The 15,880-nt window shown below is 36.2% G+C and overlaps 1 protein-coding gene across 1 annotated transcript in view; it reads right to left on the bottom strand.

The window, feature by feature from the left end:
- Positions 1–2,911: 2,911 nt before the first annotated feature.
- TTC27 (tetratricopeptide repeat domain 27) overlaps positions 2,912–15,880 on the bottom strand; it is a 96,671-nt gene continuing 83,702 nt past the window's right edge. Inside the window, exons 18-20 of the mRNA XM_034428128.3 lie at positions 10,447–10,558; positions 8,216–8,316; positions 2,912–6,523 (exon numbers count right to left, since the gene is read on the bottom strand). Coding sequence (XP_034284019.2) covers positions 6,401–6,523; positions 8,216–8,316; positions 10,447–10,558 — 336 coding nt within the window. The 3' untranslated portion in view covers positions 2,912–6,400. The remainder of the gene's footprint in view (positions 6,524–8,215; positions 8,317–10,446; positions 10,559–15,880) is intronic.

The raw sequence follows: 15,880 nt of genomic DNA, 5'->3' as shown, positions 1-15,880 counted from the left end.
TTGAACAAAATCTTGGTTTGCCGTGAGTGAAAAAGGATTTGTTCTCTTTCTGATATTGGCTAGATTGCAACTTGTTAAGCTTCAGAACTAGGAATTCATCGAAAAGAATCCTTAATTTCCTTGAGTATCCAATATGTGAAACTATTCATTTATATTACTGAAATTCTCTACTGCCCCACCCTGGGTGGGTAATTTTAAGTCCCAGTGTGTGTTTGTATGACCGGGGAGTTCAAAAACATTTATCAACCCATGCTGGATCAGCATGGTACTTTATGGTCCACACTCTTCAATAGGGCCTTCATCTTTGGGGCAGCTTCTTTTCAAAATAACAGCTGAAACAATGACAATGCTTCAAGATAGACGATTAATTTCCTCCAGTTTGGGGGAGGCCTAATTTATTTTTGGAGGTGCTGGCAAGTGCACTTTTCCTATGTGTTATCCTCTAAAGGCTACTTTTATATTGTTTTTTGGGGAAATGACAAATAGAACATGAGCCTCAGGAGACCTAGTCATATAAATCTGCCCAACTTTTTTTTTTAATTGGCTCCTTAGGTACATAGCATTAATAGTTGCCACAAGTGTGTCATAATCAGGAATAAAATTATGTGGGCTGATAGGAAGCAAGTGAGAGTAATGAATGCAGGAGCCATAGGAAAACCCAAGGTTGATTATATCCTGTAATTGAATATTTAATTCATTGGGGGCGGGAGATGGTAATTCTAATTCCAATAGTTACCCAATACTAATTCCCCTGCTCTTTTAATAAAACTGTTAAGTTTTAGCAGTGATGCCAATAAACATTCCAACTCTCTTTTATGTGAGAGAAGGCAGCTATATAAATTGGACAAATAAATAAATCTGTACTGACTGTTGCAGTATTTTGGCTGCCATCGTTTTACAGTGCTCATGGTGCTGTTTTTTGGCCAAGGGATGGTATAAAAAATAAAATAAATGACTCAGACTTGCAGGTCACAAGAGTTTCCTCTAAATTGGAGAAAAGGGTACATTGCATGCCACGGTAACATCTTTTGTGACGATGGAGGCAAAGAAATTATATTTGGGTGGTAAGAAACTGCAACCCACAGAAAATCTTCACAACTGGCAAGCAAAAGGCAGCAATCCATTTTAGGGGTATAAGTAGGCCACAGATTTATTCAATTTAAAACATTATGAAGTAAAAGATGTAGGAGGTGGAGCACAAAGGAATTTGTCCCCTTGTTTACCAGAGGATCTGATTTGGCTGAGTTTTCTATTATGGGAGGCTCCAAGTCTGATTTTACACTGTGGATGAATTGTGGTTCACATAACTAGCTAAAAAAGTCAAGGTAATCCCAGCATCTGCTAAGGTACTCACAGATATACAGTAATTTAATATGTGTGTCTATTAATTTGAATGAACGCTAGCAAAACAAAAACTTTACAGTGGACTGTAAAATAGCTAAGATATTTTTCTTGTAGAAAATATTCTGTCCAACTGCAACAGGGGATGATCAGGAACTAATAATCAAACCCTATGAAATGACTGAAGGAATTAGGAAATGTTTAGCCTTGAGAAAATTCTGGGGGATATGATAGCACTCCTCAAATACTGGATTTCATACACAAATCTCTATTGTTTCATAGTTCCACTGAACTATTTCATAGAGCAATTCAACAGCGAAACTAATTAGCCAGATGGGTGTACTGCTCTTTGTTGGCTACATTCAAGTGAAATTTAGACAGACATTAGTCAGAAATGCTTTGCTTTAGATATGAGAGCATTGGCTAGAATTTTGACTCGGTAGCACCAATGAGCCATTTCAGTTCTATGATATCTCAAGGAACACAAAACAAAGTTTATTTTTTAATATTTATAACCCATCCAATCTTAACAGATCCTGAGTTGTACTTCATTTTCTAACGGAAAGTTAATCTTCAGCCAGTCTGGATGGCATTAAAAAAGTAATTGTCTCCAAAAGAACGGAATAATCCCCTGATTTCAACAAAGGGTTGGGGGGTTCAGCTAATTGCAGTCAAGATACATATGATTAGGCTTTATATCAGTGATAATGAACCAAGGTGTTTTACAACAATCAACAACATCAACAGTGAATGAAGGGCGACGATTTCCTGCCTTTGTCCTAAACTGAATTCACAAAATCATATTGTTATAATGAAATAGCTCTGGAAATGGAAAAACCCAAGTATAGTAAGATTTTGATCCATGTTGTCCTAGGATGAGAAGGATAAAGTCTTTCACATCTCAGGAACTCAAACCAGTGGTGGTTTTGACTTACCTTCGCTACCCGTTCACAAATACAGTATGAGCACTCGCGTGAGACATCTCTGTGCATGTGCAGGACCTTCTGCACATGTGCAGAGCATCAAAAATGGGATGTGATGATGTCTGGGCGGGTGGGCAGAGCCTCCCGCAGCCGCTGCTACCAATTCACTTGAACTGGATAGAACTGGCTGAATATCACCACTGACTCAAAACCCTAGGTACCATAGCTTCCTCTTTTTGCTTTGTACCCATCCTTAGGACCTTTGTTAGAAATTCAGAATGCAAACTGTGCAGTGCTAGAAAACATAGGTTTGCAAAGCAATGAAACAAGCAATAGAATCAAACATATACAGCATTTTGAGCTCCCTGATCTCAGTTCGAAGAAAAAACTCAGACATAATAAATATTTGCAGCAGGGAGACAATTCTGTCATATTTTTCAAAACTGAATGAATGAGTTTCCCCACACCTACTGTCAAATTGAGGAGTTGGTGGGCAAACTTATACTGCTATTAGTATAAACCTCCGATAGTAAATATTGCCTTATCTGTCCATTGTTTTGGTTTTCCACCCAACACAATATAAGACATTTTTTTTCATATAAAGACAAATGCAAAAAAATACGTTCATACATTCTCTTTAACCATACTCATGATAAATTGCCTTTTATTTATTTGTATCCTGCCTTTATTGTTTTTACAAAGAATAAAGCAGCAAATATATACAACACACCTTCCTCCTCCTATTTTCCTCACAACAACCCTGCGAGGCGAGTTGGTCTGAGAGAGAGTGACTGGCCCAGGTGGCTTTCATGGGTAAGGCAGGACTGGAACTCATGGCCTCTCGCTTTTACTCAATTAAAAACTTTGAATAAATGCTTTAACCTCATTGACAAAAAGCTATTCAATAGTTTAGGATATTTCATTTGCAGAAGAAAAGAAATCACCATGTTCTGCAGATTTCAAGTATGGGTAATTAATGGCAATCTTTCAATAAATTATTTTGCCTCTTTAATGGCTTGTTATTAGGATTAAATTACATCATGAAGGAATGTCATATACATTCAATTAAATTCATTTTGTGGGTCAATTTCTTCACCAATACTCTTTTGTACAACTACTTTTATTCATGGATGTCTTTTTAAAATATAAACATAAAATTTTAAAAAAAAGGTCAATGCCATTATTTTTGCACATTTTTCCACTTCCTCTTTCAAACATGTAAGATAATTTTTGAGCATCAAAGCCCTGCCAACTATCTATCATGCTCAATGTCTATTCTTGGCAGAGATGTGAAAGATTTAAAACCATTATATCACAATAAAGAGGAAATGATCCTACTTCCTTTGTAGACTTGTGTAACACATATTTCTATTGTTGGAACTTTACTAAAAATGAGTTCACCAATGATAATGTAACATAATCACTCTTGCAAACAATATCAGGAATGTTCGCACACTGGGCCCAGCCTAACATTATCTAAAGGTGAATGATTTATCAAGAGATCCATGACCAGATAACAAAGAAAACTAAGGTAGCTCCATTGAAAAGGGGACCATTCACCTCCTTTCTCACACCTTGTGACTTTATTTCCTTGTTCTCTGTTATCTGGAAGCCAAAAGAGTCAGTCACATTAAAAGAAAATGCAGTTCAGACAATTCAGGATTTTAACCAGAGAAGTAATTTTGCTGTTAATATTGAGTATAAAAAATATTTCAAATACTTTGTCTCAATTGTATTCTATTGTATTATTTTTCCGGTCACCTGCTAATGCTTAGACTACTGTTTTATTTAACAAAAAGTTTCAAAAGTTTTAGGAAACCTAATCTACCTTTCTAAGAATTAACAACTAAAAAGATGCCCATTTGGCATCCTATTCAACGAACTAAATTATAGAAATATTTGCTCAAAATCTGAATTGAACAATTATGATTAGCCCTATAGAATAGGTGCTGAATGAAAAATAGAATTATAGTATTTCTAACTTTTTATTAGTATCATCAGGAATGATTAGCAAAAATGTTTCTATAGTGAGTAAGCATTTGAATCATGCCTGAATTTCTTGTTGATTGAAGTAGCTATTTATATATCATTCTAAGTATTTATGGAGAAGGTTTCCTATATTGTATAGTATGACAGCTTGGGCTGTTTGATTTCAGCTATTCAAATTTTATAGTACTTGTTTAAATTCTTCATTTAAGGGGAAGAGCATAAAGCGAAGAATATTCTATGTATTTTCTACTAGTTTTCATTAAAAGTAAGACAAGTCTCCATTATATGCTGAGTACCACACTCTGGCCAGCCAATCTCCACTAAGATGAAGCTGGAGAAGATACAAATGAACAATTCAGTACTGTAATCAATAAAAATTGTGGGCTTTGATCTATGAAAGAAAAAAGCAACTGAGCTGGAATATCTGGACAGGATATGAATACAAAATTTGGAACAAACAGTAAATTTAGGACGAATACAAAAATTACTTATTTGTACAATGTAAATCCAAGTTACAGAATTGATCACACAAATGCCAATATATTTTTGTAAACAAAGAGGTTACATTAATGGCTGTTAATTACAATAGCATAAAGTTTTCACATTCGGCAGCACTATAGTTAGAAGATCAATTGTTAGAAATAAACAAATAGAATCATTGTATCATGCCAAGCAAGGAAAAGCTTTTTGTACCAAGCCAGAGAGGCAGAAATGACAGCTTATGGGATGTATGCAGCCTGACTCTAGTCTAAACCCCTTTTACTACTCCCACAGATTTCCAGATCAGATTTGTTTTTTGGCATGGGGCAAGATTTTGCCCTTAAAATAGCTACTAGCTATCAGCTCTGACCCAATCCACTTTTGAGAGAAGTTGCACATTTCTGGACTAATCAAAATGTACTCATCTTTTGTTATGTAAGTCACAATTGGTTTGGTACATACCACATATTAAGCTAACCCATGGCAACTATATTAAGGCTGAGTGTGGTGGACCAATCTAACAAAGGAGACCTTATCTTCCATTTTTAGATGACTGAAGATACAAAGCTAGTATTCAATTCCAGCCCAGGCAAAGCTGCCGATATTGGTGTTGCTAGGTCCGTGCTTGTGTTCTCTCTCTCACACACACAAATACACACATACACATACACACACCTAGTTTATGGAAATGAAGCTATAAGTGGTCTTGTACAGGTAGTCCTCAACTTACAATAGTTCATTTAGTGACTGTTCAAAGTTACATCAGCACTGAAAAAAGTGACTTATAACCGTTTTTCACACTTACGACCAGTGCAGCATCCCATGGTCACGTGAACAAAATTCAGATTCACATGATCAAAATCCAGATGCTTGGCAACTGACTCATTTTTATCATGGTTGCAGTGATCACCTTTTGCAACCTTCTGACAAGCTAACTCAATGGTGAAGCCAGATTCACTTAACAAACTTCTTACTAACTTAATAACTGCAATGATTCACTTAACAAATGTGGCAAGAGAGGTCGTAAAATGGAGCAACACTCACTTAAGAAATGTCTCACTTAGCAACATAGATTTTGAGCTCAATTGTGGCCATAAATTGAAGATGATTAGCACTAACTTTCTTGGCAAGTGTTACTTTGTGTGTGAATACTTGTATTTGAAAAGCATAAGCTAAAGAAAATACAACTGGGTTCTCTTGCTTTAAAAATCCCAGAAGACAGTTGTTTCCATTTTTTATTCCCCCTTCCCTATTTCCAGGTTCCTGTTGACACAATCAGATCAAATAGCCCTTTCCTTCCCAATTCCACCACGAACAGAACTCTCCAATTGTTCATAGCCATAAAGTGCACAACTATGGACAGAAGCCAATTACTTTTGCAGAGGGGCAGATCTAATCTTAAAGAAAAAAGGATCCTAAATAAAAAAGCAGGCACAAATTGTTCCATAAAATCCAAGCCAATGCAAATCACACATAACTGAGAAAGAACAAATATAACCAGAAAAACTTGTTGGCAAATAGTAATGGTTGTATGGTATGGAGAAATATTTATTTAAAAGATGCTTTTGAGTCTTTGATTTACTGAATGCTCATCAGTATAAGCTAAAACTGGTGAAGCGTGCCAGCCGTGCCCTTCCGTCTTTCCAAGAAATCGGATCTTCTTTTTCTCAAGTCTGATTCCTTAGCTGGTTGCTAACTTCTTGCAATTCCATCATCAAATTCTCCATTGCTGCCATTTCTTCAGCGAGGTCACTGGAAACTTCATCACTTACAGCATCTGCAAAATTTTGCTACACAAGAAAGTTAAAAGCAATTTTTACGGGAAACCTTAGTCTAAGTAAAGCACAAGATTAAAAAAAAAAATTCTAACCACAATCGTTTCCATAATTTCTGTGATCTCATTTCTTTATGGCATCTACACAAGATTACTTCCATTCCAAAGGCAGCATGCTGGAGTTCCTCTGTGCATAACAGATGAGGAATATTTCCCTATCCAATGTTAACCTGTTAGTTTTCAATCTGCAACCCAAATGAAGCGGATTCTAACATTTGTGTCAAAATTCTAAAAAAAAATGGGAAAAAGAGCAAAACTCTATTGCAAGGCACAGTTTGAACCAGCTTTCAAAACAGATTGAGAGGTTTCAGTGCTAAGCTTTGAGCAAGAAAATCTACTTGATGCACTTTGGGTAAAATTCAGGATTTTTATTGCCCAGCAATCTGTTTCATAAAGGAGAGTGCAAAACTGCTTTCCAGGCTTAAGGTCTCACATAGCTTTGAAGTGCTTATCATGGGCTTTGCTATAAAAACAATAGCAAGGCCAGGGCAAACATTAACATTCAAAATTAAATTACCATTTACTCTCTATAGTTAATAAGATTTGTTCTACAGCAAATTAATAATTAGTTCACTCCTACTATCAATTACACATTGCTGACAACTTTAGGAGAACTCTGAGGACCTTACCAAAGCCACTGGAGGCTAGATATATAGTCCTGGGTCTATACATTTTTATAAAGTCCTTGGGTATGTAATAGATGTTTTTGTCAACTGTTCAGTAACCATGCTCTGAACACTGACATCAATGAAAGACAACAAAAATTTAAAAATAACAGAACTGGGCATCAAAAGATCCCAATAATGGAAATGCTGGACTAGAAGTAAACCTTATCAATGGCAGAGAAATATCTCATCCACTTGGGATTGAAGTGAGAATCAGGCATTTTCTTGGATCGGTAGATAAAAAGGAACATGGGCAACAGTGAAGAGCAGAAACTATGACAAGCTTCAGAGGTATCATTTCTCTTCTGTTGTAATTTTAGTTTGCAGGTCACCTGTATCTACTGCTGATAAAATTTGAAAGGTAGGCAAGAATGGATGGGATGAATGTACAATGAGATGACCAATGAACAAATGGAAGGATGCTGCACTCATGATTTTTTTTCTCATGGAAGACCACAGTAAGAAATATGCTCCTAAGGGAGCAGTGCCAGAAGTTCTTCCAACTCCTGATCTTCTCTTTAAAACTGTCGAATACTGCATTCCTACTCTACTGTATCACTGGAATAAAATATCATCATGCAGATGTCATTCAAAACTGCTTTCTTAAGAAGTAATCTGTTCTTTAAAGATGTACAATAGAAAGGCTTTTGAGTCCAATACAATTCTCCCAACTAATTCCATATTACAAACTGGGATACCTCTCCACCCAACCTTTCAGTGTAAAGAAGAGGTAATAAAATTCCTCCCATCCTAATGCCTTCCAGATGTGCTGTAATGCAGCTCCAATTTCCTAGCCATCTAGCCAGTCATTGGCCATCTGATTAGAAATCCTGGGATTCATATTCTTAAAATATCTGGGGTGCAAGAGGTTGAGAAAAGTTGAATTAACAAAACCAATAGCTCTTGAAAACATCAGCTGTAGCTCCTGGATCAATCGCTCTCTCTGTTCCAGAGAACCTTTTAATGAAGTCTATCAGCCTTACCTTTGCTTTGGCAACCAAACCACGCAAGTTGAGTCGGGCAGAAGACAGTATTGGCAAGGCTTCTTGGTAATTAGTTTTCATTTTGCTGCATTTCATAGCGACTGGAGTTTTAAAAGGCAAAACAAAGTTGAGTGAGTTCCACAATAATAGCATGGTTGTTATAAATTACTACTCAGCTCTCAGTTAACTTTGATCTGGGGAGAAAAAGCTTCCTAATTCATTAAAAGGATAAACATTAAGCATAAGGCAATAGTCTGCAATGGTTATTACAAAAGCAATTACTGCCACTAGAGCAATAATTTTATTCCCTCTAAAATACGTTGACTTTACATGTAGTCCAGAAGTATTACTGGAATGTAGAATTTTGTGATGTCATTTAAGGTTGCAGCCTAAATTGCTGACTTGCCAGAATTATTTTTAATATCTCTTATTTAATAATGCATACAAGTAGATTGCTTGCAACGAAACTTTGCAATGGTCCTATTCAGAATTCCAGCTAGCCCTGTCCTCTTCTGTGATCTATCAGCCAACATTGATTGCTCTCAAAATGTGTTTCCTGTCTTTTAACAAAATCTGCCAATTATCATGCCAGTTAATACTTCTCTGTTGTTTGTAAATGATGCTATTTTGACTACCTAAGTGTCAGTGTCACAGTATTGGAATCTGCAAGCAAATGTTACTGTGTGGAATAATCAATTTTATTCTTCCAGTCAGCCATGTCCTCTTTCACAATACTTCCTTCTCACCCCATGTTTGTTTTTACTCTTAGCTAGTTAAAACTTACAATCAAATGTCAAATGTGTTCAAGGCCTGAGATTATTTATATCTAGCTCTGCTATAGTGTAAAACTAACCTCTCTTCCTTTCCCTTTCCTTCCTCCATCCATCCACTGCGGATGGATGGATCAATAGAGCTTGGAAGTGCACATTTCCGTGCTCTCTCTTCTAGGAGGTGTTTGGGATTTTTTATTGTTTGATTTTTGTACACACCCATGCAAATGCAGAATATAAAATAAAATGCAAGCAATGTGCTTTCTTTCTATTTTCCATTTCATGGGGTTAAGGACATTTTGATTATTGCAAGACCTCTGGTATCTTGAACCAAGAAAAGAGGTTGTTTCATTTTGTTCTCAATATTTTGAAGTTAGAAAGGCTGAAGATGATGGCACCCAATTCTAAGTAGCATGACTATCCAATTTTTTATGGCTGCTCTATTCCATCTACCATTTCATTCACTGTAGGGTAGTTCAATGTTTTGTGCTTCTGCATTCTTAATGAACATCAATGGCTTTCGATGGTTGGAAGTGTCATCAGAGACATCTGTAATCATGATGTCCTCCACTTATTTGCTTTATCAGGACTCATGACTATCATGTTGCATCATGGCATTATGTTTTATATAAAGTCTTATAAATGAGAAGAGAAAACCAAATGTAATGCAATCATTTTCAGAATCAGATGGCCATTTAAATGTCTGGCTTGTGCCCTAGAAACACTAGAATCTTCTAAATTCATTGTCATTTCCCCATTTTTAAAAAATGAGATTTGAAACTAATGTTGAAACATGCACATATCAAAATCTCTATGCTGTGATGTCAATATCCCAACATTTAGCTCTGTGATCACACTAGATTTCAATGTCTAAAACCTCATTAAACTCTAGAAAGTGTGAAGGCCCTAATTTAAAAAAATGAAAAAAAGTTAAAAAAAAATATAAAGATTCAATGCCTTGATTCAGTATGCTAGAATAAAAATATATTTTATGCATCCCATCCCCACTCCCCACTGTATCTTCTGTTCCTAATAACAAGAAAGGACCAAGAACTGTGCTGCTTTCTCAACTTTTTGAGGCCTGGAGTCAACTTTTAATTTCAACCTTTTCATTATTGCTTACTTTCTGAAGTGGTAGAAGAAAAGCAGGTAACTCTGCCCTTGAATCCAGTACAACTTATGATGACTACAGAGAGAAAATAACGTGGTTTTTGTGGCAATATAACAAAAGGTTTAGCAGATCTGCTAAGCTTCCAATCACTGACATGGCTGGCCAATTTTTTTTTTTTTTTTTACTTCAGATAGTTGCTACATCTCACTTCCCCTTCCCTCAACTATTTCCCTGGAAATTATATTCAGGTGTATGGTCTGCTATGTCCACTGCTTATTGTTTCGATAAAAAGTACTTCAGAAATAGGTAATCAGCCATGATTTATGTCAACATTTTCATATAGGACATACCGTGTGCAAGTTCTAGAGCATCTCTGGCTACTTTCTTAAAAGAGGAAGTATCTCTGTCCCAGTCTCCTGATTGGATTTCACATTTGTATGCTTTGGTGAGATACTGCAATGCCTGCAATGATAGAGATACTGTGAACCTAAATGTAAAGTTGCTTTATTTTTATGCATACATGCAAATTCCCCCTCTATAAAGCATACTGACTGATAATATTTTATTAGTTCCTCAGTTTTAAAGCAGTCTCTTTCTTTGCAGCTGTAACACAGATGTTTTAGTTGTTTTTTTTCTCTCAAGTATGACAGACATATAAGTAGCATATGGTTAAGAGACAATTTTTAAGTTAAAAAAAATCTGTCTAGACAGATGCATGTGACCCATATTTTGCTGGGTCATCGTATTTAAATGTATCTGAAAGTAAAAAAGCACTTGTATTTTCATAATTAGAGCTATTGTGCGCCTAAATAAGGTGCCAATTTTATTCTGAATTAATTTTGCAATTTGGAAAGAGCAATTCGGACTCTAAGGATAAGTAGAAATTTAAGAGAAAAGTCTAAAACTAAGCAGAAACACAAATGAAGAAAGTTGCCATTTGGCAAGATGGGCAGCATATAAGTTAAATAAATAAAATAATAAATAAAAGAACAGCAATAAAATAAGTCTAGCAATTTTCTAAATCTAAACATTTAGTCTGTATGCTAAAAAAAATTTCAAATCCTTCTCGATAATGTTTTCAATTTTGGCAATCTATTTTATTTGATTTTTGAATTTGGTATTTGATATCACTGCTGGTTTATGTTAGTTTTCTCATAATTAATTGAACAGCATGCTGTTCCGATTACTCTGCTTCACAAATTGAAAAAAAAAATGTTTACAGCAAAAGGTTGTATCGGCTGAGGCGATTAACTTAGAAAGAAAGTGGGCAAAGGGGAGATCAGAAAAAGACATATATATATCACACAAGATGCAGAAAGTGTGAACAGAGATAATTTTATTTACCCTCAATATTAGACCTCCTACTCATTCATCTAAGTTAAATATGAGGAATTTCAGTACAAATAAAAGGAACTTAATTTTTATACCTGGTGCTCAGGTGGTGTTAGCTGATGACACAGATAGCGATCACTATTAATTTAATTATGAAAAAAGGGATGGACTAGGGCACTAATAACCTTGGAAAAAGGCTCTAATCTCTCCATAACTGAAAACATGACATGAATTTGAGGGAAATTGACCTGGTTCTGCACATTAGACATTAAACTATGAACTGGTAAGTAGTTTTTGTGCTGTTGTTATCTGGTTTGCACACTTTAAAGCACGGGTGTCAAACTTGATCGCATCATGTGACGTATCGTAACATTTTTTGCCTCACAACATTTTGTGGCCTGCACATGACACATCCAGCCCGTGGGCCGCCAGTTTGACACCTGGGCTTTAAAGTATACAAATATGTTACATTTTTCAGAAACCTAGTTAAGTTCTTGATTCCTGCTCATAGGGACATTTAAAAATTCCTGTGGCTCCCCAGAAAATTCCTGCGAAGGAATTTTCCACTGTGAAATGACTTCATGTTCTTCACACTGGGGGTTAAGAATACCAACTTGTTCAGTTTTAGCCTGGCAGTTCCCATCTGGAATGTGACTGCTGAATACCCAAATGAGTCTCTTATTTTATTTCTTTAGCCTTAAGTATGAACAGAAAACTATGGCTTGTATCTTTCCTAACAAGAAGTTTCATAAACCAAGATGAAGTCACAACGTATGGCTTTGACTTGTTAAGAAAGAAACAAGTCAAGAGTTCCCACTTCATGCATAGTGCTAAACATACCATGGTTGGAACATGTCAGCTGTATCTGCTGGCAGGAAGAGCCAAGTGGGAGCAACTGGGCAATGTGCACGAACAGCTTATTCATTAGAAATGTCGCACATTGTGATAACTTAATGTAGCCTACAAATTCCATTTCCTGATGTTCTACATGCCATCAATATTTGAGAGATGGAGATGATGGCAATCAGGATACAGACATTGGAAAAGCAAACAGTGACACACTCTTGCATCAAAGCAAAACAGAATAAAATCAAACAAAACAAGAACTTACAGTATTATGATGTAAGCCACACAGCTATTTCACACTTTCAATTGACACATTTTGATGCTCAACTAAATACAGAAACAGTCCGAGTGGCAAAAATAAACCAACCATTCTTCAACAAAAATAGCTTGGTTCCAGATGCTTCCCTGACTTAAGAAACATAAAATGACATATGACTTTGACTCTTGGGAAATGGTTCCCTGAAATGGAATTCACAAATCACCACGGAGGATGTCATTTGGGGGAGGATTAGGCAGGCTGGCATGGATCTCTACAAGGAACAGCCGCATAGTGTGATATAGATGAGAAGAGTTATGTTACCAACATGAAGCTAGCTGACAGAAGATTTGAATTCAGGTAAAAGATTCAAAATGTATATAAACAAACATCCATCAGAGCTCATTACTTTGGTGACACAAGGGTTTCTCCTCCCCTTCTTATTGCATAATATCTTGATGAGCAATTCAGAAATTTTTGCAATTGGATCTAGGGAACGATTCATGGAATCTTTGATATCTCATTGCGACATGTTTGCAAGTCACTCAGTTCCTCTCTGAAAATAACAGTGATAGCAGAGATCTCCAGAACAATGTCCACTCCTGTTTTATTACATGTTTTCACTCATTGGTGCTTGAAGATATGGTCAAGGGGATTTCTGAATGACTACTTATCTCTTCCTGTCTTTCCTCTTGTGCCTTATATTACCGAGGGGATGAGAAACTGATTTTAGAAAGTTATAAATGTCTCTGGGAAAAAATGGAAATAGTCCAGAGAATGTATCTATTACAAAATATAGCTGCATGATTATTAATGGATATGGAAAATGAGATCAGATTATGGCAGTAAAATTATGCCCTTTCTGGGTTCAATGCAAAGCACTGGCTTTAATCCTTAAAACCTCTTGCAGTTTGGGACCAAGTTACCTGCAAAACCAATCCACCCCCATAGATCTATTGAAACCTTAAGAATCTCCGCTGAGATCTTCATCCAGGCCATCTCATAAATATATAAGGTGGTTGAGTCCTTCATATTCCCTCACACTTTTAAAAATTATGATTTTAGGGCTGTAAATTTAATCTACTTTTTAAAACCTGCCATTAAAATAAAATAATGATATGTAACGAGGGAATGGGAGAAATCTACAGCCCTCAAGCTCTTCTTTATGATCACCATGGCTGAAAATTGATAGAATTATATCTCATTATGTTAATGAAGGAAGCAATATGAAAACTGCAGCAAAGGATCTGCAATAGATTTAACTAAGGTTTAAAAACATGTCTAAAACAAGGAAAAAGGCCACATTTGCATCCTTGTCCTGCCTTGTGGCCCTTCTGATCTTAAAAATGTTAAGTATGCCCCTGACTATCAAATGCTGTTCAAGCTCTCTTTATTATTTGGCTATTATGTTTTCCTTAATGTTGCATGCTGCAATGTATTGTTTTTATTGTTTATTTTATTTTGATGGACTCTATTGCCCATCAGTCCTATATGGCCAAACAAAAGAAGAATGATACTTCATTATCTGTTGGTACAGGTATTTCTTTTCCCTGTTCTATTGTAATGGAATCAGATAACTTAGGGTAAGCAGTGTTTCTCAACCTTGGCACTTTAAGCAGTGTGGACTTCAATTCCCAGAATTCCTCAGCCACCGCAGCACAATTCTGGCAGTTAAAGTCCATATTGCTTAAAAGGTTGAGAAAGGAGTTAAGTTCCACAATATTTTGAATGCTGCAAACATCACTTTCCATTCAGTTTAATGCTTCTTTTATATCAAAACCGCGAGGGAGTAACACCTCCCCCCTCCCACAAGACTAAAGGAGAAATTTGAACATGTCCTGTCAATTTGGATACTGGGCAGAGTCTATTAGAACTCAGGAAAATCAGATGTTCAAGGCTCAACTCTCTTTCTCAGGTGGTCTTTGAAAAAGAGAGGAGGGAAATTCAGATTTTGCTTTTGATGTTTTGTCTTTCATTCCAAGAATAAAAAGGCTCCTCTCTTCTCAGTCTAATTTCTGCCAAGTAAGAAAAGCAGCCCAGCCCAGAGGAAAGTTGGAGAATCATCAGAAAATAGTTACTTAGGAAAATGTGGAGCTAATTCAGATTATGATAATTTTCTTTATGTTACAGATTGATCTGAGCTGTTTCTCTGCATCCTTATTTCTATCTGAATTTTGTGCATGTATGGATGTATATTTCTGCCAGGAAGATTAACCATTGAGTTAAGGTCTGTAGAAGTAATGATAATTTGTCACTTTTCTCCATTGTCTTTAACACTTATTTAGTTCCTTAATCTTAATACTGTACAGGTAATAAAGAAATCTGACTCTACTCAACTAACTCATTCATTCTGAAAGGTCTTTAACTTTAGGAATACTGTCAAATTTTCCTGAGAAAAAGAAGTGGGGATGTTTTCCTACTCTGCTCTCTGCAATTCAAACCAAAACAAAGGGGACTTGGACTTGTATAAGATGGATGATGGCAACAAACCAAAATGGTTCTCCATTTGAAAAAATAGGGAAAAAAAGAAGGAAAAAAAATAGATCGAGGAAACTACAGACCCATCACCCTGACCTCAAACCAGGGAAGATTCTGGAAAAGATAATCAAGCAACAAATCAGCGAACACCTAAAAGCAAACAAAGTAATAACCAAAAACCAATATGGGTTTCTCAAAAACAGATCATGCCAGACTAATCTTATTTCATTATTTGACAAAGTGACAAACTAGTGGACCAGAGGAATGTGTCGATATAATTTACTTGGACTTCAGTAAGGCATTTGACAAAGTAGACTATAACCTACTAGTTGATAAAATAGAAAAGTGTGGGTTAGACAGCATCACACCAGATGAATTCGTAACTGGTTGACCAGCTGCAATCAACGTGTAGTCCTCAATGGAACTGGATCTACATGAAGGGAGGTATGCAGTGCAGTACCCCAGGATTCTGTTTTAGGCCCAGTACTCTTCAACATATTCATCAATGATTTGGACGAGGGGATAGATGGGGAACTCATCAAATTTGCAGACGACACCAAGTTAGCAGGAATAGCCAACACTCCGGAAGATAGGCTTAAGATACAGAAGGATCTTGACAGACTTGAACATTGAGTGCTATCTAACAAAATGAAATTCAATGGTGGAAAAAGTAAGGTTCTACATTTAGGGAAGAAAAACAAAATGCACAGGTACAGTATATGTGGTATTTGCTCAATAATGGAGACTGTGAAAGGGATCTTGGAGTCCTAGTGGACAATGACTTAAATAGGAGCCAGCAGTGTGCTGCAGCTGCCAAAAAAGCCAACACAGTTCTAGGCTGCATAAACAGAGGGATAGAATCAAGATCATGT

The sequence above is a fragment of the Pantherophis guttatus genome, chromosome 1, assembly GCF_059756535.1.
Source record: "Pantherophis guttatus breed Tessera chromosome 1, ASM5975653v1, whole genome shotgun sequence".
In the NCBI taxonomy this organism is placed as follows: domain Eukaryota; kingdom Metazoa; phylum Chordata; class Lepidosauria; order Squamata; family Colubridae; genus Pantherophis; species Pantherophis guttatus.
This window is presented reverse-complemented; position numbering and strand designations above follow the sequence as displayed.